At 48.0% G+C, this 22,592-nt stretch overlaps 1 protein-coding gene across 2 annotated transcripts in view; it reads right to left on the minus strand.

Moving 5' to 3' along the window:
• TSPAN2 (tetraspanin 2) overlaps positions 1-22,592 on the minus strand; it is a 69,510-nt gene that overhangs the window by 12,962 nt on the left and 33,956 nt on the right. The window contains exons 3-4 of one of the 2 annotated variants that reach the window (XM_029573015.1): positions 2,235-2,332; positions 922-996 (exon numbers count right to left, since the gene is read on the minus strand). In XM_029573015.1, coding sequence (XP_029428875.1) covers positions 922-996; positions 2,235-2,332 — 173 coding nt within the window. Of the gene's footprint in view, positions 1-921; positions 997-2,234; positions 2,333-10,591; positions 19,356-22,592 lie in introns of those variants that run through there. The other variant, XM_029573014.1, reaches the window with a different exon arrangement.

Below are 22,592 nucleotides of genomic sequence, written 5' to 3' on the forward strand. Positions count from 1 at the left end.
TCGTTTTCCGTGTGTCACTCCCTCTATGTCTCAGTCCCCAGGCACTCGGCTTTCTTCTCTCTCTTTCCATTACTGGCAGGCACCTTAGAGGTTGCTTGCTCTGACCCTAACTTCAGTGTGGAAATTTGTTTCTGCCTTGTCTTGTTTCAGCCCACTGTGGCTCCAGCCCTGCCTAGTTCCAGCCCGCAGGACTTCTCCATCACTGCCCTGCAGCAGGGAACCTGACTATGGGCCATCATTAAGGTATATCAGATCCTGAAAGGCATGGAGGGAACAGTTATTCACCGTGTCTCCTGGAAAAGCTGTCAGGAGGAAGATTAAAACCCAAGAAAAGGAGGTACTTTGTCCCGCAGCACAGAATTAACTTGTGGAACCCATTTCCACAGAACCATGTGCAGGCAGAAAGCATAACTGGGCTTAAAAAAAGGGATTAGACAAGTCATTTAAAACAATCATGACTGCTAGAGCATATGCTGGAGGTGGACAGCGCTATACGTGTCCCGCGATTAGTGCCTTACCTCTGCTATAACAGCCCTAGCCAGCCACTGCAATCTAACTCGTATCTCTGACCTCATGTCGTAACATCCCTCTCCATCAGGTTTGCTCCTGTCTTGACTGCCGGCTGTGATGCAACCTCAACTGTAACTCTGACTTGAGACTAGCTGACAAAAAGGCGGAACGTCAGATATTCAGAAACAAAAATGTATATTGGCCCAGATGGAGCTTTAGTGCTTCCCCAGTCTGGCAAGTCGTATGTTCTCATGTTTAGGCGCCCTCGACTCCAGTCAGCCAGATCTCACCAGCCTCCTGGGCCACAAACTGAACGTGGAGTAGGAGGCGCGTTTATTGCGCGGAAGTCAGTTCGGGAAGACCCAAGAACCCAGATTTCCAGGAACATTTCAAAAGCAGGATAGTCCTTACCATGCCCTTGCCTAGAAACACGAAGACTCCAGCGGTCACCTCGGCAGCAAAGATCACCAGCAAGCAGACGAAGAACTGAGAGAAAAAAAGGTCTGCGTTACCAACACAGGATGAGAAAATGAGGTACCAAGCAGCAAAATAAATACGCTCCATAAACATCTGCAAGACGATCTCCAGGTCACTGTTCTCCTCTGTCAAACCCTTCTTTGACCTGAAGGTCATTTTACAGCTTGAGAGCTCTGAGGACATTTTGGGTACCTCTTCTATTGACTAGCAAGCACTGAGGAAACATGGGTCGCAGACCTACGTGAGCTGCAGGAACTTCTCAATGCCTTTGCACAGCAGAGAAAAAACCAGAAAAGGAGAAGTCACTGTAATTTCCATTCAGGGCGCGCGCAGTCGGCGTCACGGAAATCTCCATCCATGCTCCTATTTGTAAACTTTTAACTGCACATTAGGAGGCGCTGGCTGTTTGCAAGGCAATATAAAAAGGGCGTGCATGGGAAAACCTTTTGTTTCTGCATTTTAGCAGAAATTAAGAATTTGTCTTTTTTTTTGGGGGTCGTTTCAGATGGGGAAATTATACGAAACGACGCGTGCCTCCTGCGTCTTTGATGTCGTTTTAAATGACTGCACATCCTCGACAAAATACCCAACCGTGCTGCCAGTTGGTGCCACCACAGCACGCGGCGTTCTCTCAGGGCTCAGCACGACCCGCTTTGAAATGAGATTCTGGCGTCGCTCTTGGTTGTAATGGGGCACCTACTTTTCATTCCCGAGGAAGCACGCTCTTTAGAGGAGGGGAAGGGGGGACTGAAGGAGGAACATTGTCCTCCTTCCTTTGAAATCCTCATGCATCACCTTGGGCCTCCTGCAATAAATGAACATGACCCCATCTGGCACGTCAGGCCCACAGTTTTCCTTGATTGGTTTTAAGTGCACATTTGGCAGAGAAAACATTTAAATAATGCCCTGTGATTTAAGTGGCTTCTGTCTTCCTGCCACATGACAGATATAGAAATAATATATATATTCAACTGATTTTAGACAAACATGGATTTTACCCATAAAATGGAATTAACGCCTCACTGATGACGTTAGTAAAATTAGTTAAACGAGAACTAACCAGACAGCTGGGTTAGTGACAATAGCCCCTAAGGCTAATGGATGTTTAAGGGTGCAAGCAGCCGAGACCACTCAGGTCTCTTCCTCAGGCAGGAGGGGGGGGGGAACATGAGCTGAAAACAAATAACATTGCCCTTCCCTCCCCCTAAACAGAAACAGAAAAAGCATCCTTGGAATAAGTTACTTACTGATCCAAGCAAGCATGGAGACTCATGCAATGCTGCACAGCAGCCACAAAAGGCCACCAGTATCATCAGTGCTCCAGCTCCCATCAGAACATACAATCCTACAGGACAAGAAGAGAAGTTTTAAATGGATTGAAATTCTCAGATCTTCCGGTGCACGGGAGATTTATAATCATATGTCATAAATGCATGTAGTTAAGATATAGGTAAACAAACAGCAAACAAACAAACACAGCCAGCCTAATTAGGCGACCATTAAAAAATGTCAGCATATTCACATAAACACAAGTCTAAATGGGTGCGTCTTCAGCTCAGCTTTGAATTTTTTAGAGCCGCAGATTGATGGGAAGTGTATTCTAAAATTCGGGAGCTGCAACCAAGAATGCCCGCTCTTGTGTCTCCTGTCAACGGGCCAGTTTGTGTGAGGGAGTATCCAACATGCCCCTGCTAAGAGAACGTAAGTTTCTTGTGGGAGCGTAAATTTTCAGAAGAGCATTGACCCTGAGAAAGGAGCTGAGCTGGAGAAGATCTTATACTACGCTCTCCATTGAATCAGGAGCCGATGTAACTTCGATAGCACAGGTGCCAGCGATGCGACGTGCTGTGGCATTCTGGAGAAGCTGAAGGGTCCTAAAGGCGTAAACAGGAAGGCCCAAATAAGACACAAAATTAAGGCTTGGATTAGCAAGTGAAAGTCATCTGAGCTGAGCAGTGGCATAAATCCACGAAGAACTCTCAGCTTAAAGACTCCAGATCTGTTGGTAGTTTTAATATGCTGTTGAAAGGAGAGCCTGGAGTCCAGCCAAACACCAAGGCTTTTGACTTAAGGAGAAATGCTTACTGTAGATTGACATTATTACAGTGTAATGAATTGGGAACTTCGATGTAGGAAGTGTTTGGTAACAACAAAAGGTCTATTTTATTCAAATTCAGAGATAATTTATGTTACATTCTAGATTTAATTGTTGACATGCAGAGAGATAACAAGGCAGATGTATCAGACCATCAAGGCTGCAAGTCAGTATAAAACTGGATAGCATCTGCATGGCTACGATATCCCACACAGAGTCCTGCAAGTATTTTGACAATTGGAGCCAAGTAGACCTTAAGAAGAAGAGAAGTGAGGGGCAGAGTCTTGAGGGACTCCGGTGGGAATATCGTACCAATGAGAGCAATTGCCATCAGTTCTGATCATGACAGAGAGAACTCAAACCAACTGAAAAGCAGTCCAGATAAGCCAATTCCTCTAAGGCACAACGTTTTTTGTGTTCCCTGCATCACATAACTTTCTCTTTCCTTTTCTCTCCCCTCTACCTCCTGCATCATAACCTTCTCTTTCCTTGTCTCTCTTCTTCCACCCCTCCCCCTAAATAATCTGCATCAACCTGTCTCCTACCATCTCACTCCACTCCATCCTCTGCCCACCAATCACCTTCCCTTTCTTATCCTCTCCCTTCTTGGCATCAGTACTTTCTCTTTCCTTCCCTTCCCTTTCCCCCAACACCCCCAGCTTTCTAGCAAATTCAGCTGCCTCTTCCAGCAGCACTGACCTAGTGCTGCTTCTTTCTTCTATTCCCATTTCCCTCTGTAATCAGGACTGAATGGGGCCAGCAGGACTTGTGAGACTACAGGGTCCTCCATGCCATTTCAATTGCAGAGGAGAGCCAGCAGTGGCGAAAGTATAAGCAGCAGCAGGTAATTACTGCTCTCTGACTCCCCCTGCTGGTGGGGTTGATATCCTGCTGTAGGCCAGTTGTTGGGGAGAGAGAAGCTGAAGACCGCCACGACACACGGAGCTCCAGCTAAGGCACACTAATGTACCGAAGCACGCTGGGTTGGGAAACACCAATCTAAGGAATCAAATGCACGATATGTCTAGAAAAGCCAGCAAGTACTTTTTACTACTGCCTGACCCTCTGTGAACGGTGTCAATCATGGAAGTGAGTAGTCTCCATCCCAAGGGCTTTACGGAACCTGAACTGGAAGGCGTCCAGGATACTATGGTTGTCCAGAAAAGTCATTCAGCTGTTGTAGAACAACAAACTCTAGTATGTTAGCTTCAAAAGGAAGTGAGGAGACGGGTCTGTAATTTGCCAAATCTCATCAAATGAGGCCAGGTTTTTTCAAGAACAGTAGGTCTGAGTACAGCCCTTTTCAAAGTCATTGGGACAATTCCTTCACTTAAAGAAAGTTTCATGATTCTAGTTAATGGAGAGGCAGCTACCTGTTTAACTACTCAGGAATGGCACAATTAAATCAATGCTCTTCTCTCGTGAGAAGTGTGCTACATTGGATTCAGTTGATGGAACGATTGTGTTAGAAATGAACGTACTGGATGATGCCTGTCATTAGAAATTAAGACGCGTCTAAAAACTGAAAGATGAATTTTAACAAAAAGTAGCATGTGTAGTATATGCAAGCAGGTGCTGTTTTAGAAACCTTGACATACACACACAAGTCATGGCCCCCGAGTAAATCCAAACGTGTAAAAAAGGGGAGGGGCCAATATTTACACAAGTCAATTGCTATTTTACGAGCATTTCACGCATATGAATGTGGAACCTTATATGCGCATATTTACTCCTGCTCTGTATCTGCAGCAAGCGATCATAAACTTCTTAAAAGTGAAAAAATTACTGGGTGGGGCATCTGGGTGAAAGGGGGTGACTTCAGGCTGAAGAGCCAGGAGGGTCTTCAAGAGCTTCAGCTGGACTGGATGAACTGGTAGGCTAACTGGTATAACTGGTTAGTTCATTGCCGCGCACGCGTCAGAAAATCCACCAACTTACCGAAGGGGGGGGGGGGGAGCATAAATGCGTCTAAATAACGCATTTAAAATATATTTGTGTATCCCTTTAAAATTTAAAGTAAAACTATGTAGGTTTATCATTTGTGCACACTTATCCAGCTAAATTCTGACTTATCTGGCTAAGTAACACCTTTGAAGCTGCATAGAGGGACACATTCAAACTTATCTGGATAAGCAGCGGCATTTACCCCGATAATTCCAATTTATCCAGTGAAGTAGCAGAAGGTGCTACTTAGCTGGATAAGTCTGAAAAGTGCCACTTGTCTGTCCAAATAGCCAAATAAGTCCGAGAACAGCTATGTAAAATAGCCAGATAAGTCTAAAAAATAATGCTACATAGCCAGGTAAGTTAGATAGCCAGATAAGTCTAAATGTGCTACTTAGCCGGCTATTTGATTTAGACTTATCCAGCTATGTGAATTAGTCAGATAAGCAGCAGTTTACGACTTATCTGGCTAAGTGGCGCTTTTTAAAAAGTTTCTGGCTATCTTATATAGCTGGATAAGTCTGAAAAGTGCTACTTAGATGGACAGAGTGTTTAAGACTTATCTGGCCCCTCAGGGTTCCATCCTGTTTAGCTTCCTTAATTACATTCCCAAAAGCTTTGGGTCTGGCATTACAGACCCGTAAGCGGTTCTGTTGCAACACCCTAAATTATTGCCAAGGACAGAATTAAAACCATCAGGAACTCAGAAACAGAATGTAAAAAGAAGACATTTCTTAAGCTGTGCGTGCAAACAAGCACACACCCTATGGCACGTTTCCTGGAGCTTTTCTTCCAGTAGTTGGCTTGATGATGTACTATTACATCTTGGTTGCAAACTATGTACATGCTCATCTGCGAGCAACAGGAGACCAGCTTGGGGACTTCATATCTTAATGCTTAAATATGACATCAGCAAATTCTCTGCCTATGTTATGTGCTAGAATGCACTTGAAGGCATTAGGCCAAAAGCCAAAGCACACAGCCACCCACCTACAGTTATGTATGGGTAAAGCAAGACCTCCCTCAAGGATAACTCAAGGGCAATGTTATTGTTGAAGGGGCTGTCAGATGGTGATAGAGTTTATTGAGCAGGATGGTGGTTTGTGGTAAAGTTTGCCAAGAGGTCAGATAGTGGTAGAGTTTGTTGAAGGGGCTGTCGGATGGTGGTAGAGTTTCTCGAGAGGTTATCAGATGGTGGTAGAGTTTGTTGAGGGGGCTGTTGGATGGTGATAAGAGTTTATTGACCAGGATGTTGGATGGTGGTAGAGTTTATTGAGGTGCTGTTGGATGAGTTTGCTTTGGGACTGCAGGAGAGTGGTAGAGTTTGCTGAGAAGTTCCAAGATGACGGTAGCTCAATGAATCTTAGCAGAAACTCTGCTGGAACTGCAGGGCTCAGAATAATTAATTCTGTTCTATCACCTCGCAACTGGTAGGGCTATTCAGTAAGATATGTCATGTATGAGGAGGCCACGGCCTAAAGGACAGGCTGAGCTAGTTCTGATTTTTTAACCCATTGCAGCTATGGATGTTCTGAGAAATTGGACTTCTAAGTCTGTAGAAGCAATGGGGTACAATCAGGGCCAGCTCATCCTGTCTTTAAGGATGTGAAGATATCCCACTGTCACTCCTTGTGACCTTGGGCAAGTCACTTTACCCTCCGTTGCCTCAGGTACAAAATTAGATTGTGAACCCTCTGGGGATAGAGAAATACCTACAGGACCTGAAGGTAATCCACTTTGAAGTGCCGAAAAGCGAAATATACAAATCTAAATAAATAAATCTATTCCTCTTAGTCATGCACAAAGCACACACATCCAATAAAGATACAACATTAAAATTAAACTTCTTCACCAGGGCTGCATGGTAAGCTGCTGGCTTGAGTGGAATTAATTTCACTTTACAATACCTATGTCCAGAAATGCTAAGACTGTTCTCACAGACACAGAACGAGAGAAACCCTTCAGTGCATCTGTGGCTCCTGGTTATTTATTAAATGGTGGGTTCTAGCACCCCCATGTGGGCTTGGTAATGTTTTCGTCTGCTTTCGTCTGAGCACGCTTCATCTTGTTTCAATGAGTCACAACTGGGAGAGCTCGGTAACTGGCAGGATGTTTCTCTCCAGCATGCAGCCGTAGAGGATGCAGCTCCCTACATAGCAAATGTGAGCTCCAGCCTGAATTATGCCAACAAAATTAACTGCATTCTGCCCTCAGCGAGAGCTGAAATTATTCATTTTGCAGTGAGTGATATTCAGGTACTGTACTGGGTATTTTTCTGCCTCAGATGGCTTCCAGTCAGGGACGGCAACCTTGAAACTGGCATGCGGGCGCACATTTGCGCACGTGCATCTTCCCGCGCTCAGGGACGTAGCTATTTTATAACATGCGTCGCACGTGGGTGCGCAAATCCCGCTTGTACCGTGTGAAGTCGGGGGATTTTAAAAGGGGCGTGCTCTGATGCCATTCCCAGTTTATTCACCAGTTCACCCAGTTAACAGCTAGGTCCCCCAGACCCCCCTGGTTCCCCCTGTCACCCCAGATCCTTTAAACCCCTCCCAAAATGGCTCCATCTTTTTTTATTTTACTAAAAGCCATCCATAGCAGAAGTAAAGTTACCCGGCAGGGGACCGGGGAGTGCGCTGGCGGGCGTTAAAAGTATCTGCGCGCATCTCTTGGCCAGGACCCAGCACGCCCATTCCCCGCCCAGTTTTGAAAAGTTGCGAGACGCGTGTGCCGTGGCATTTACGCACGTATCTGGGCGCTTTTTAAAATACAGTCGGCGCGCGCGCGAGCCCCACTTATTCACGCATCCCCCGATTAATGCGCACGCCGGGCTTTTAAAATTCACCTTTAAGTTTGTACCTAAGGCACCGGAAGGTGAAGGTCACAAGGAGCGTCAGCGGAAGAAGCAGGATTTGAACCATGGGGGGGGGGGGGTTCCCCGGCTTCTCATCCCACTGCCCTAACCCCTAGACTAGACCACTCCTGCACCCCTGAAAAGGCGCGAGCACCTCTCTCCCCGCAGCAAGGCCCAGAGCCTTGTTTGTGGTAGAAAAGGTCCCATGTGTTAATGCCTGGACCTCACACCCAAGCATGAATGGAGGGTGGATAATGGCTAATGGGGGTCAGCATGCCAGGCGCTGGGTCTCCTCTCAGCTCCCACGGACACTAGTAAGATTCGTTCACTGCACCACATGCAGTCTTTCATGGGGCCGGCCCTGTGCCTTTGGTTTGCAGATGGTGAGAAGATCCCGTTAAGAAGAGGGGGGCCAGGGGTTCTGCTGAATCTCCCCTCCCCCCCCCCAGGGTTTCCTGACTCGCTCCCGAAAATGTCCCCGGGTTTCTCACTGGGGGTCTCAGTCCTCCTCCTGTTGGCGTGGGCCACTTCCTGTGAAAGCAGAGGGGTGCACTGGCTCGCACCATTCCTCGTGCGAGAGTACGGATTTGCTTGAAGTCAGGCACAGGGCCTTTACTCCCCTCTGACAGCTGATGCTATTTTTGCAGACGGGCCAATGAACACTTGAGACTTGGCTATTTTCAGGGTGTGGGTCGTCAGCCTGTGGAAATAGCTCAGAATAGAATTACTGCTGGGAATGCCGCACGCTCCGAGGCTGCCGCTCAGCTGTCCCGGACAGGAACACTGTTCACGGATACCAAAGTTACAAGAGACGTTTCTTGGTGCTTTGTTTGAAAATGTCATGCAATGCATCCAGAATCAGGCGGGGATTAGGGGGCAGCTACTGCAGGATTCCCTGGGAGCAGCCGGGTCTCATGCACGAGCCTGCAAGGATTCGGTTCGGATTATTTGCCTTGCACACAGTTAACAAAGGAAACCAAAAGGTATCTCAGGGATGGACTGGTGTTTGGTTAAAAATATAAAGTAAAAAAAAAGCAAAAAAGCAAACTATCATGAAAGAAGGACTGCATGCATGAGAAATGACCTAAAAAAGCAGAAGCACATTAAGCAGATGAGGTACATATTATAAGAAAGGGGGAAAAGACCAAGATGAGGTCATTTGCATAAAGCTGCTCGACTGCGGTAATAGAGCAGCTGATTAAAATTACCTCTCAGTCTTTGCTCATTTCTCCAAAAAATGCTCAAGGACAATCAGTTCTTTTTATCTTTTGGGTTTTTTTTTGCTGTTGTTGTCGCTGAGTCTCACACAATACATCTGGTTCTATCCGACGATAAGTGTGAAGGTAAATAAATATATATATATAAAAAATAAAATAAATATGCAAAGTGTGTCTGGACTAAAGGTCCTGGATGTGTTTTTGCACTACAAAAGCCGCCATGGCAACTGGCACCAGCTGACACCCACACTGGCGGTTTCCACAGAGAAGCCTAGAACAAACTGGACCTTAGGGTCCTAGAGCTGACCCTGTTCGTGTAACATTTTGGCCGGCTGGGGGATGGGCCCGGGACCAGCTACACTTACCACCACAGCCCAGGATGCTGCCAACCCGGCCAGCACGCTACCTGCCCTGACCCTGGACCTGGATATCATCTGCTCACTGCCTGCCCTGACCCTTGACCTGGACCTGGATATCATCTGCTCACTGCCTGCCCTGACCCTTGACCTGGACCTGGACATCATCTGCTCACCACCTGCCCTGACCCTTGACCTGGACATCATCTGCTCACTGCCTGCCCTGACCCTTGACCTGGACATCATCTGCTCACTGCCTGCCCTGACCCTGGACCTGGACATCATCTGCTCACTGCCTGCCCTGACCCTTGACCTGGACATCATCTGCTCACTGCCTGCCCTGACCCTTGACCTGGACCTGGATATCATCTGCTCACCGCCTGCCCTGACCCTTGACCTGGACATCATCTGCTCACTGCCTGCCCTGACCCTTGACCTGGACATCATCTGCTCACTGCCTGCCCTGACCCTGGACCTGGATATCATCTGCTCACTGCCTGCCCTGACCCTTGACCTGGACATCATCTGCTCACCGCCTGCCCTGACCCTTGACCTGGACCTGGACATCATCTGCTCACCACCTGCCCTGACCATTGTCTGTACCTGGACTCTCTCTGACTGCTCCTTAAGGGACACTCGCCTAAGCCCTGCCAGCCCCTGCAACCCACAGGCTCAACCCGCGGGGAACGGGGCTGGTACAGGTGAAACTCCAGCTCCAGTCCCAGTGAGGGCGTGTCCACCAGCTGCTGGCGAGGGCCTAGAGGTTTCACCTACACAGTCCAAAGGCTCACAACCGTGACATTTAAAACCGGGTTTCTCAGAACAGCTGGAGCACTGGTACGGCAGGGCGCACCTCACCCTAGGGTTGCCCAACTGGCTCCATATTTTCAGGACAGGCTGACCTGGTCCAGGTTTTACTTCATTGCATGCACTACTGCCGTAGTGAAGCCAGAGCTACAGGTCCCAGCATTGCAATGGGATAGATCCAGGACTGGATCAACCTGTCCTAAAAATCTGGAGCCAGTTGCCAACAACTCACTGCTGTACCTACGTTTTTGATTAGTAGAAAAAAAAAAAATTACAGTCGCTGGTGACGCCATTTTGAGAGATCTCAAGAGCACCGCAAATTTAATCCAAATTTAAAAAAAATGGCACAGGCTAAATGTGAGATATAAAATCCTATAGTGAAAATTTCAAGTGCACGGCAGCGTTTATGCCACCATTGTACGACTGCAGGTAGAGCTGCTCGCTCCCAGCACCCCTAACTCTTCTCTTTCTCCTAGCTGCAGCCCAAGTACTGTCATCCCTTCCCCTCCCCAAGGTTAAGTGGTTTTAACCATAAACTAAGATCTTGAATCGTTAAGGAAAATCCACTCCTTTCAACTTAATGGGAAATAAAAAAAACAAACAACCCACTACAGTAAGAGAAGCTGTTTATTACCAGCAGAGGGCGTCAGAATATTCCCGATTTCTAATTCATACCCATGTACTGCACACACGGTGCCGTGCACAGAGAGGCAGAAAGGAAACACGTGTCAGGCTTAGCTACAAGCCTTGGCCACCGATGTCAGCACTCGCAGGCTTCAAGTGTGTGCTAATTCCACCGTTTGCCCAGATGTGGAACCCACGCAGAACAGCTGTCAATTCATTTTACAATCCTGCAGTTTCAGCACACGAGCTGGCCTCGCACCTTCCCGACGTCAGCCTGCATCGCCTGCCGGGGAAAATGGGGAGTGGGGACGTTTGCACGTGCAAAACACAGATGGGCCCGGAGAAGAATGGGGGAGACGGGGACGGAGAGTCAGTGTGGGGAGGGGGGATCAACGAAATTACCTTTTCTTCAACTTAAAACCAAAACCCATATAATCCAACTTTGGAAACTTTAAAAATCTATTTTAGGAAACGGAATCCTTTTGGGGAAGTAAATTCATTGCACAGCCTTAATTTGGGAGGATTTTGCGGTGCAGGTGCTGGCCCCGTGGAGAGGAAGCCTGCAGAACCAGAGGAGGTTTCCAGCCGGTTTCACCTCTTCAGCACGCCGCGTCTCCCTGGTTGTGTGGATGTACCCGGAGTAAATGCCCGGTACACCAAACTGTTCGCTTGCATCAAGTAAACCAGAAAAAGGATTTTGTTTTTAAATTACCTGCCCTCCCCAAACTGCTGCCTGGTGCAATTTTTCTTGCTTGCACTGGGACTTGGGTTGCAAAGGGACCTCCAAAACACCCTAGGGCCTTGACAGGAATTTGCTTCCCCCCGTCAGGTAAGACGCTCAGGAGCAATGGGCCACAATCTGGCCCTGGCATCAGACTAACTGGTGGGACAGGGGTTACAGGTGCATTTCTTTGCTTGATCTTTCTACCTGTGGATGCACAGATGATTTTGCTTTTCTCGTGGGGGCAGTCTGGCAGTTTCCTCCTCCTCCTCCTCTTTTGGGCTTTCAGTTGAATTGGAATCGTGTTTTTTTTATGTTGTGTTGCTTACGTAATTCTAATAATTATCAATGGCTTGGCTTTTTATAAGCCACCTTGATGTGGTGAAAGAAAAGCCGACTATCAAATCAGTAAACCAAAGCAGACCAAACTGGGCTTGGGATCTGGCACCACAAGCCACTGGGGACTGTTCCCTCTGGTTCATCGTAGCGACGGACAAGGGCCGGGGCCGTGCACCTTTCAGGAAGCAACGAGCCCTAAATCCGGGCCACCGGGTGTTGCCACTGTGCGATGGCTGGAATGCCCTCCCCTCCCAGCGCAGCCTCCGCAGCCCCGGCCAGCCAGGGAAGAGTAAGGCCTGAGCCGGGTCCCTCCGCATGGCAGGGGAGCGGCGCTGCCAATGCACCCGCAGGCCGGCCCTGCACCGGACGCGATTCTTCTACTCTAACATTAAAGCCTTACACCTGCTCCTTGCATGGTACTTACATCTATTTCAACAAAAGCAAAAGGAAGGAAGTTAAGCTCAGCTTCCTCATTGTTATTAGGTAAAGTCAAAAAAGCAAATTTGAAACCGGCTTTCACGTTTCCCGCTGCTGCTTGTGTAATTACCATTCCTGTTCAGTTGCACCCTGTAACATGCACCAGGCATTCATCAAGCTTTGGGAAAGGGCTTCGTTCATAGCCGTGGGATGAGGGTGAAAGGGGGTAGACTCAGGCGTAATCTAAGGAAATATTCCTTTACAGAGAGGGCGGTGGATGCATGGAGCGGCCTCCCCATGGAGACAAGGACAGGATCTGAATTCAAGAAAGCACGGGGGATCTCTGAAGGAGTGGTAGGGATTGTAGAGCTGAGCACCTGGTGGGGATGAGCATACAAGACAGGCTGAACGGTCTTTTTCAGCCATCGTGTTTCTATTTCTTTAAACACCAGACCTATCCCCTCTCCAAAAGATGCACAAAAACACATACAATTATCAAAACCAATAATGTCTTTCAGAAGACGGCACAATGTAGGCTGCTGAAGGAACCCTCGGCAGCTTCGCGAGTGCATGGGCGCACGGGTTTCTTGTGCTGGTGCAAATCATCTTTTTTTGCCCCGGCAGTTGTGGTGGCATTCGCGTTCTGTGGGCTCGTTGTGATGGCGGGGCACTGCACGCCTGGTGTGGGGCCTGTTGTGGCTACAGAGCACTCGCTGTTGTAGCAGAACAGCAGTAAAACCCACGCTGGGACACTTGACAGGGACCCCCTTTGTCTGCAGGGGAAACAGCATAGACAGAGGAAAAGCCTTTAGCCAAGGCCATGGATACAGCATGGACAGAGGGAAAGCCTGTAGCCAAGGCCATGGATACAGCATGGACAGAGGGAAAGCCTGTAGCCAAGGCCATGGATACAGCATGGACAGAGAGACAACCTGTAGCCAAGGCCATGGATACAGCATGGACAGAGGGAAAGCCTGTAGCCAAGGCCATGGATACAGCATGGACAGAGAGACAACCTGTAGCCAAGGCCATGGATACAGCATGGACAGAGGGAAAGCCTGTAGCCAAGGCCATGGATACAGCATGGACAGAGGAAAAGCCTTTAGCCAAGGCCATGGATACAGCATGGACAGACAGAGAGCCTGTAGCCAAGGCCATAGATACAGCATGGACAGAGAGAAAACCTGTAGCCAAGGCCATGGATACAGCATGGACAGAGAGAGAGCCTGTAGCCAAGGCCATGGATACAGCATGGACAGAGAGACATCCTGTAGCCAAGGCCATGGATACAGCATGGACAGAGAGAGAGCCTGTAGCCAAGGCCACGGATACAGCATGGACAGAGAGAGAGAGCTTTGCGCTTGTTTGGACGCGCATTTTGGACTCGCTAATCTTACCCTTATTTCATGAGGGGTTTTAGACGCGCGTGCAAGCGCCGGTAAAGTCGTGCGCTGAGCCGAGCGCAGTGCATTGCATCGGCGCGACTGTGCACTAAGCCCTGTGTCAAAGTCTGTGAGTTGTGCCTCAAGCATTGCCTGGAAGTACTGCGAACTGACCTGGACCGGAGTTAAGCTTTACTCTCGCCTGTTTTATTTACGCCTGCAGTTGCTTCATAAGTCAGGGAGGGGCTACCTCGCTCTTTACTTGACAATAAACCAACACCGAGACACCAGCGCCCTTGTGTTTGTAATGTAGGGGCTTCCAAGCAGACAGCGGGCTAGAAAGGAGGGAGCAAAGGGCCGAGGGGGAGTGGGGCGAGAGAGGGAGATGCGGTGCCAGAGCTGCCACCGATAGGCAGGGGTGCAAGGGGGAGGGCACGAGATTGAAAGTTCACTCATGGCGCTTGATACCCTTGCACCGGCCCTGATTGTAGGAAGGGGGGGGGGGGGGGTCGGTGCCTGGGAGAGGGCGGGGATTTAAAATGCCTCAGCCTCAGGTTTCCCCAGAGCGAAGAAATAAAGCACCAGAACAGGAGAATAATTTGAAACGCAGAGCATGTGCAAGGCCAGTAACTGGTTCCTGCCACAGGAGACGAGCTTTACATGTACGGCGTTGACTGGAGCAGCTCAGTTAGATGCTGAGCACGCACACGCAGACACACAGGCACGACCGCCGCCTTGCGAGGCCAGGCTGAAGTGAGGGTACAGTAATGCAGGGAATAAGCATCAGGAGGAAGCTCTGGGCGCAGAGGCACCAGCTGAAGTGCAGCAGGAGGATTTCTGAAAACGTTGGACAGGATTAAGCGCGGCGCACATCGAAGTCCTCCCAAATACCGGATCTGACGGTAAAAGACCATAGAAAGCATTTAGTGAGACTGGGCAGCGGCTGTCAGGGATGATAATAACGTGAGAGAGCAGAGCCCACATCAAACAAGAGGTCAGAATGAAAACCCGAGTTAGTTTCCCTTGAAGCCGCGCTGGAAGATTTGCACGAAAGAAGAACCAGAGACCGCTGTGAAGGAGCTTAACCAATGGCAAAAATGACCAATGCCTCACCCTTGCCAATGAGTACCCAACTGGGCATTAGTTATATAGCGCACATAGCTTACTCGTACAGCCGATCAAGGCGGTTCACAACAATAAAATGACCAATGTGTCACCCTTGCCAATGAGTACCCACTAGGCATTAGCGTTCTGGAGATGGTCTGACTGCAGCGAAGAGCAATGCAAGTTCAAATGCCCGACTGCAAAATTTAGTACTCAGATCAAGTAGTCAGGAGACGCATTTTCCAAGCTGTTTCATCAGCCTTGTGTTCACTCGCCCCCTGACATATTTCCCAAGCCCTTTTCACTGTAGATGGCGTCCCAGTCTTTTCTGCAGGACTTGCGTGGTGCATGCACCTGGAGCTGAGCGGAGTTTGCTCCTTCTGCATCAAACGTCACTGGTTCACATCTCCACTCAGTGAAATGGGAAGAGGAGCATAAAGCTGGCACTCGTCAAGGTGCTAAGACATGACAGGGGGTCTGAGTGTTGGATGAAATGTGAGACATAAGAAGACAAGGCCTGGAAAGGTCCTCCAGCAGAGGCACTGCAGGCTAGCACTCTAACAGAATTTGAACATGCCTGGGACAGGTTACAGAGGGCAGAGGTAGGAAAAGAGCTAAGCGGCTAGATATAACACCTGGGATTGGGAGAGGGGGGTGGATATGAGAAATGTAGAGAGCCAGAGAAACAACCAGGCAGACTGGAGGGGCCGACCGGTCCCATAGGCCGTCAACCACTATGTTACTGTACACAATCTCAGAATTACATCAGGACCCCACAATCACCCCCTTCTCTGTCTACAGAGACTTCCCTTTCTCTGTCTTCCAAGGCTACCTCAAAATCCCACTGCTTTCATAAAACATTTTCTTGACTCTCAGCCCACGAATCTGACCTTGGGTAAGTCACTTTACTCTCTCTCAGACTGGGAGCCCTCTGGGGAGAGGGAAAGACCCATAGTACTCTGAAGTGCTGAAAAGCAGAATTGCAAATCAAATCAAATAAATGACTGAGCCCTGACAAAGGAACAAGTGGGGTTCCCAAGGCACTCACTTATTAGAGGAGCCGAGCGGCCTGGGAAGCTGGCTTGTCCCTCATACACAGTCGAGGCTGCCTATTGATCCCATGCCCTGCCTTCCGCTGGTTAACACTGCATGTCCGAGGGGCAGCCAGCCCTGCTTCCCTGCTGGAGGGCGCTGGCAGCTCATTGCCCAGGGTTGTCAGGGAAAATATTTCCTCAGTTTTCATTTCCTTACTTGGACGCTTGGCCTACGGAATGGCACTGGAAAACGTGACAAGAGTTCCCCTGACTGGAAACCTTAAAAATAAAATAAAAAGGGGATTTTTTTGTGGTGCATGAATGAGATCTTTGTTCTGAATTGTCAACCCTGCTTTCCATTACCTCTGGAAAGGGAACACACAAGAGGACTTTATGTGGTCTTCAACAACTCTGCGCCTCGCTCTTAAAACATTCATTACATCTGGCTCTCTCGAGCTGGACCTAAAGCACCCATTAGCCGGTCAGGTTTTCAGGATATCTACAAAGAATATGCATGAGATTTGCATATGGAGGCAATGCATGCAAATCTATCGCAGGCATATTCATTGTGGATATCCTAAAAACCTTGAGAAGCCGTGTTGTAGCAGAAGACAATTAAAGCTAGTTGTGTGCACGTATAATTTGTACAAGGGCTCCCGAGCTTTGACGATAATGGTCACCAAGGTGAACTGGAAATCCTCATGGGCAAAGCATCTGTGCATAACTAGACCTCATAGGAAGTGTCTGCTTGTATCTGTAAACAGGTTTTTGGGCGTTTCTAGGCCACCCGAGACACATGGAACAGATCTGTCTATTTCATTCACGGTGTTCTCTAAAGCTCCAGCATTTCACTAGAGAAACCGTCTTTTCTGGACACCCTTTAAACCCTGTGTTCTGCTGTGGTTATGAGCATTTTACGAAAGCCTCAGCCAGAATAATGGATTTTAGATTTGATTGCTCACCTTTCTAACCCTAAGCTCAAGGCAAGTCACAATAAGTTGTGCTCAGTATTTTCTCTAGAGGGCTTACAGTCTAAGTTTGTGACTGAGGCAAATGGAATTGTCTCGTCCAAGATCACAAGTTTGCATGACTGCGATCTGAGCCCTGGCTTCCCTGCTTCTCAGTCTCTCTCCTCCGCTCTTCCGAGTGTGGATGTGGGATATATGAGTGCAGAACTTACAAGAGCACCTTTTTCATTTTAAATATGGCCCTGCTCTAGATTGGTGAAAGCTCTCTTATCTGGTGATGAGAAAATAAATACTTGGAACCCTGCCCAAAGTGGATAAAGGGGCTAAACGTCCCACAAAGGTACAGAAATAGCTGGAAACCATTAAATTATATATGAAACTTGTGTGCGCTGCCTTGAATGTTGTAGGAAATGAGTGGAATATATGATTTTTAAATAAACAGAAAAATGAACTAAATGAGCAGTCAGCAAATGTTACTGGAATATGTTAAGTTGTTTAGAAGTTGATCTAGTCTCGGTTTCCTGCTCTTGTCGCCCCCCCTTTTCTACCCAGAAAATGCAAACTGCTTAGGATAAGCTCCACAGCTCATCGTAGGACTGGATTTAGGCATAGGCGACTGCCTTGCCGCTGACCTGGGCCTGTGGCCGCATCTCTGTCCTCCGAACATGTGACGGCCCCGCAGCAGCAGCTTCAGGAAGCAACCTCAGGAAGCAAATGTGCAGGGCCTGCAAGCCCTCGCATGCTCAGAATGCCCCTGCGGTGCCCTGGTCCTTGCACGGGTTTTCATGGTAACAGGAAGCCTGGGCTTGAGGAGGGAAGGGGCCAAAACAGAATATCCAAAGCTTTTTAAAATTTCCTAAACACCAATAAGATACTTCAAAGCATCAGACACATCAAGCAACGCCCAATAATTCAAACTACGGCAATAAGGATAAAATATATCCCCCGCTTGGGCCTGTGAGGATCTGGGTGCAAGATGGTACGGCCCAGTGTCGCATACCCCTTTGTACTGTACATAAAGACTGAAACGGTCCAAGCCAGTAAGAGGAGTTGTAGACTTCTAGAGGAAGGAAAGGGATCAGAAGAGAATCGCATTTGTCCTCTACTCATTTGTCCTCCAAGTTCGAAAAACTCTCCCTTTGGCAGGAAAGAGGCGTGAAAGATGAAATGAGTTCTCTTCTAGTTAATCAGGAGTAAGGAGCGCTCTTCAGGAATCCCCTGGAAACAGCAGACAAAGCAAATTCTCTCGAGGGATTGCTCCAAATGGGTTCATTTCACACATGTCACGACAGGAAGGACTCACGCTCCTATGCCTGCCGGGGTAGGCTGGGTATGATCTCTGCCACTCACATCTACTGCTAGTGCTCTTCTTGAATTCTGCGGCGTTCGGAGAATGTAATATGTACAGGCAGCATGTCAAGATATGCCTGAAAGCGTTTTGTAATCCAGTCAATGGTGCCCAATACCACTGGGACTCTTTCTGTATTTTTCTGTCAAGTTTCTTGGACTCTGATTGCATTTCTTGATACTTAAGGATCTTCTCACTCTCCATATGTTGCATAGAGGACTTGGTTGGTACTGAGTTTTACCACAGCGTCCAGTTTTCTCCCGGCAAGCTTTTTATCAGTTGGAATTGGAATGTCCCAGATGGGCACCAGGCCTAGATTTATGCACAGACCTACTGGACCTGTGCCTAGGATGGCAAAACCTGGGGGGTGGCAAAGTTACTCCCACCATCGCCCTACAGATCTCCAATCCTGCTTAGTTGGAAGCTTCCCTTTCAGTCCCTGCTGTGCTACCGCTCCCTAGACCTCAGAGCTCTGCTCCAGCAACATATCCTCCTAGTGCAGTGAGCGTGCATAGGGATTAAACTGGATCCCACCCAGATTCCACGATGGCCCCATCCCCTCCAGGCTTCCATGCAGAGCACGGGGCCTATGAGCACTCACTGCAATCAAAGCTTCCATCGCTGGAGCTCCTGAGGTCTGGAGGCAGATGCAGCCGAAGAGATTGGTACAAGGGGGTTCAGCGGTCCAGGGGGCTGTGAAGGCAGCAGTGACAGCAGCACTACTAGCACTTCTGAGGGGTTGTGTTTTGAAATCCGTCCCTGGCGATCACAACTTCTTCACTCTCTACAGGTCTATCAGGGTTGAGATCCCAGTGTTTTTCTGGTCCAACGGTGTTACAGTGTTTGCACAGTTTCCGGTGGATAATCCATGCCACCTTCTTGCACCTCTCTGTATACGCGCTGTGCACTCAGATGTGGGACTATTTACAGTAATGCTTTACAGAATCTGCATGCCTCTTTTATTGTTTGTTTGTTTGTTTTTCTATGCAAGCTATTTTCTTGGTTTGCCAATTCTGTTGCCTCATTCCCCGTGCGTGCTGGAAGATTCCCACTCATTCCTTCTTCTCGTCAGAACGCATGTCCAAGTTTAAGGAGGTTTAAGTCCTCGGTGAGGACTGAGCAGTGTCCTTCAGGGAATGCCGATTTGCCAGGAAGCTGGAAAAAAAAAAAAAGGCAGAAATCTGAGGGAGGAGAGCGCTTAGCACAATACAAACTCGGGCTTGCCTGCGGGGCAGGCAGGGTAAATTCACTGAGTCTTCAAAGGATTTGTAAGGCAGCAAGCTGACTGTGCTAGGAGGGCGTCCCAGCAAGTCAGGCAGTGTCACAGTTTTAGAAGAAGGCAGAGGGTGGAGAACAAAACTAAAATCATTTTCTTGTAACGTTGGGAGGGCTTTCTTTCCACTACCCTGGAGGTCTTCCCAAAACGTCCTGGTATAAGCCATCTAATGATTAACATAATAATATGGGTTAAAAGGTCCTCATTAGTAAAAAAAAAAAAAGAAGCAACCAATAAACACTGCTACTTTAAATTTTAATGATGGTCTAACCCCGTGTTATAATTTGACAGTGCTTGTAAAAGAAGTTGGTAGCCCGTGAAGCTGACGGAGTCAGGAAGATACCCGCGCAGGAGGAGAGCCCAAGAAAACAGAGGCAAGCTCACAGCAGCTCTCGCTCAGTATCTGGAAGGCCTGCCAGAGGTGGCGAGCCACAAAATAAGTGGAAAGCTGGCATGCCAGACCAGAAAACTCGTGCGAAGAGAAGTTGGAAGGCAGCAACAATGCAAGCCTCCCAAGCTGGAGAGAAGCCATTAATGTACCGCACCTTTAATTATTAATATATTAACAGCAAGAGATGATGGGGACAGCAGAAAGCAAGCAGCTCGTGCTTCCAAGCCAACACGGCAGGGCCTCCCTTGTTTTAAAACCGGTGGTTAGACCTGGGGGCACAAGTTAAAAAAAAAGAAGAAGCAGGTCTTGGTAGTAAATATATGGCCCCTGGAGTTCTTAGATGAGAGACTAGAAAGATTTTGCTGGGAAAACCCAGAGGTTCAGAAGCTTTTAGCAGTAAGGAGGAAGCGTGCAGCTGTGTGTGCTGTGACGGGCAGGTACGATGCCAGGCTGAAGCGCTGACAATGACTGCGGGGGATGAGGTGGTGAACGAATTTCAATGAGTTAAAAGCACAGAGGGGACCGCTGTCCTGTGAAGCCACCTTTCTATAAAAAAAACAAAAAACCCCACCACCACTACAACTCCTGCTACTTATCACTCCTGTGGCGCTGGTGAAATACACATTTTATTTATTTATTTATTAAAGGCTTTTATATACCGACTTTCTTGATACAAATCAAATCAACTCGGTTTACAATGAACTAAGCAGAAAGTATAATTAACCAATCAACAAGAGATAAGGAGCATACAGTTACATTATAACAAGGATGCCTTAACTTGGAGTAAGAAATAAAGAAGGGGTGAACGAAAAGTAGATAAATAAAATAAATACTATATACAAAATAAATACTATATACAAAATTTGTTTACATAGGTGGGTGGTGGACAATTTTATGAGAGACATTGTCCACCACCCACATGAGAGAGGGAATGTCTCTCATGTGTCTATGAGAGACACATGAGAGACATTCCCTGCTCCATGGAGCTTGCAATCTAGCCAAGAGGCTTCCGAAAATGTATTTATTGTAGAAAAGAAGGCTAAAATTAGCAAGACTGTGATCAGGGAGATTTCCAAGCAGCCTCCCGAAGGTGGACTCTTAGGCTGGACCTCAGCCACGGGGGCCCCGATGCACCACCTTAGGTCCCTTCCAGGCCTGCGGAGGTGCAGCAAGGCGGAAAGTGCCGAGCCGGGAGGTCCCGGGGAAGAGCAGCTTGCATCCTCTCCTTTCACAGCAGGGCGCTGCCGTTGCTAAACGCCAACCTCCAGATCCGACCACACAGACATCATCGCTTGTGACCCGGGACCGAGAAAGGTCTTGGCTGCTCCTCTCCCCAGGATTTTTCCGCACCTCGTGCAACCGAGAAGAAGGTGGTCCCTGGCCAGTCCAATAGTTACAACAAACTGCCCGCCGCTCCAGTCCGGAAGGGGAGGAGGAGACGCGTCCTCTCGATGATTTTAGGATCTGGGCTTCTCTGAACACGAGTGGCTACGGGCCTGCTAATTATCTTTTCAATACTTGTGGTTCGGATAATAAATGTCACCTTAGTTATTAGAGATGAAGGACGAATGGGCGACATCGCCTTCACCAGCTGTCTTTGGCTTGAAATCCTAGAGGACTACAGAAATTCTGGTATGTGACAGGAGTAAGAAAAAATAGCACATATGCACCCCAAATAAATGTAGACCCCTGAGCAGATTATCATGCATTAAATGGCCTTGTCTAGTTCACCTTTGAAGCTGCAGGGCAGCAAGGAAGAAATTATAAACTAATAGTTAAAACATACAAACTACCCACTTGTGTCCCATAGAAATGCTTCGTTATTCCTTTCCTGGCGGGGCAGGTGATTGGTGGCAGCGCTGGGTAGAGATGGCAGTGCAGCCACATGCTCAGAGCTCAGAGACCTTAGGTCCAATCTCAGCTCCACCACTTGCATGACCATGAAGACGACCCTTCTGTTCCCTGCACTCATATTTGGGCATGTAAATGCCATGCCTTATCTGCATGGCATTTACATGTGGCGAGCGCTGTTAGTTACACGCCTGTTCGGATGCCTGTACTGGACGCGCTAATCCTCTTATCGCATCGGGTGTCAGCCTAGCACATCCGAAACACGCGTCAAATTGCTCGTTAAGCCGTGCGTTAGGCTGCGCGCACTTTGTTGCATCGGCCCGAGGACGGGGTTTGGCGCAGGTCACCTTTCCTCACCGAAGGGCTTCAGGAGCGAGGCCCTGACCTGCAACCCTAAACTTAAAAAAAATCACTGTTCTAATCTAGAGTATTATTATTTCTGGTGACAAAATGTTTGAATGTCTCTATCATACTTCTCTCCTCTAGGGTGCACGTATTTAGGACTTTAAGACTCATCTCATGTTATTTGTAAACCGATCTGATATGAATTTCTTTCATGAAGGTCGGTATATAAAAATGTTAAATAAATAAATAAATAAATTTTGGTGCAGAGCTCACATCAGTCTGGTAATCTTCCTCTGGGCCACCTCCAGCCTGTCTGTATCCTTTCAGAGGAACGGCCTCCAGCACTGGAAAATACCTCACCAACGACCTACAGAGAGGCATTAACCTCTCCCTTATGCCGCTCCTTATGCCCGTTAGCAAAAAAAAAAAAAAAAACTCCAAAAAGTGAGATGGTGTCGTACCGACAAGGGGCATCCCTACAAATGTCTTTCTTTTAGTCCCTAAAGGTGTCCAGTTGAGAATTTAGCCA

Source organism: Rhinatrema bivittatum, chromosome 12 (assembly GCF_901001135.1).
Source record: "Rhinatrema bivittatum chromosome 12, aRhiBiv1.1, whole genome shotgun sequence".
Taxonomy (NCBI): domain Eukaryota; kingdom Metazoa; phylum Chordata; class Amphibia; order Gymnophiona; family Rhinatrematidae; genus Rhinatrema; species Rhinatrema bivittatum.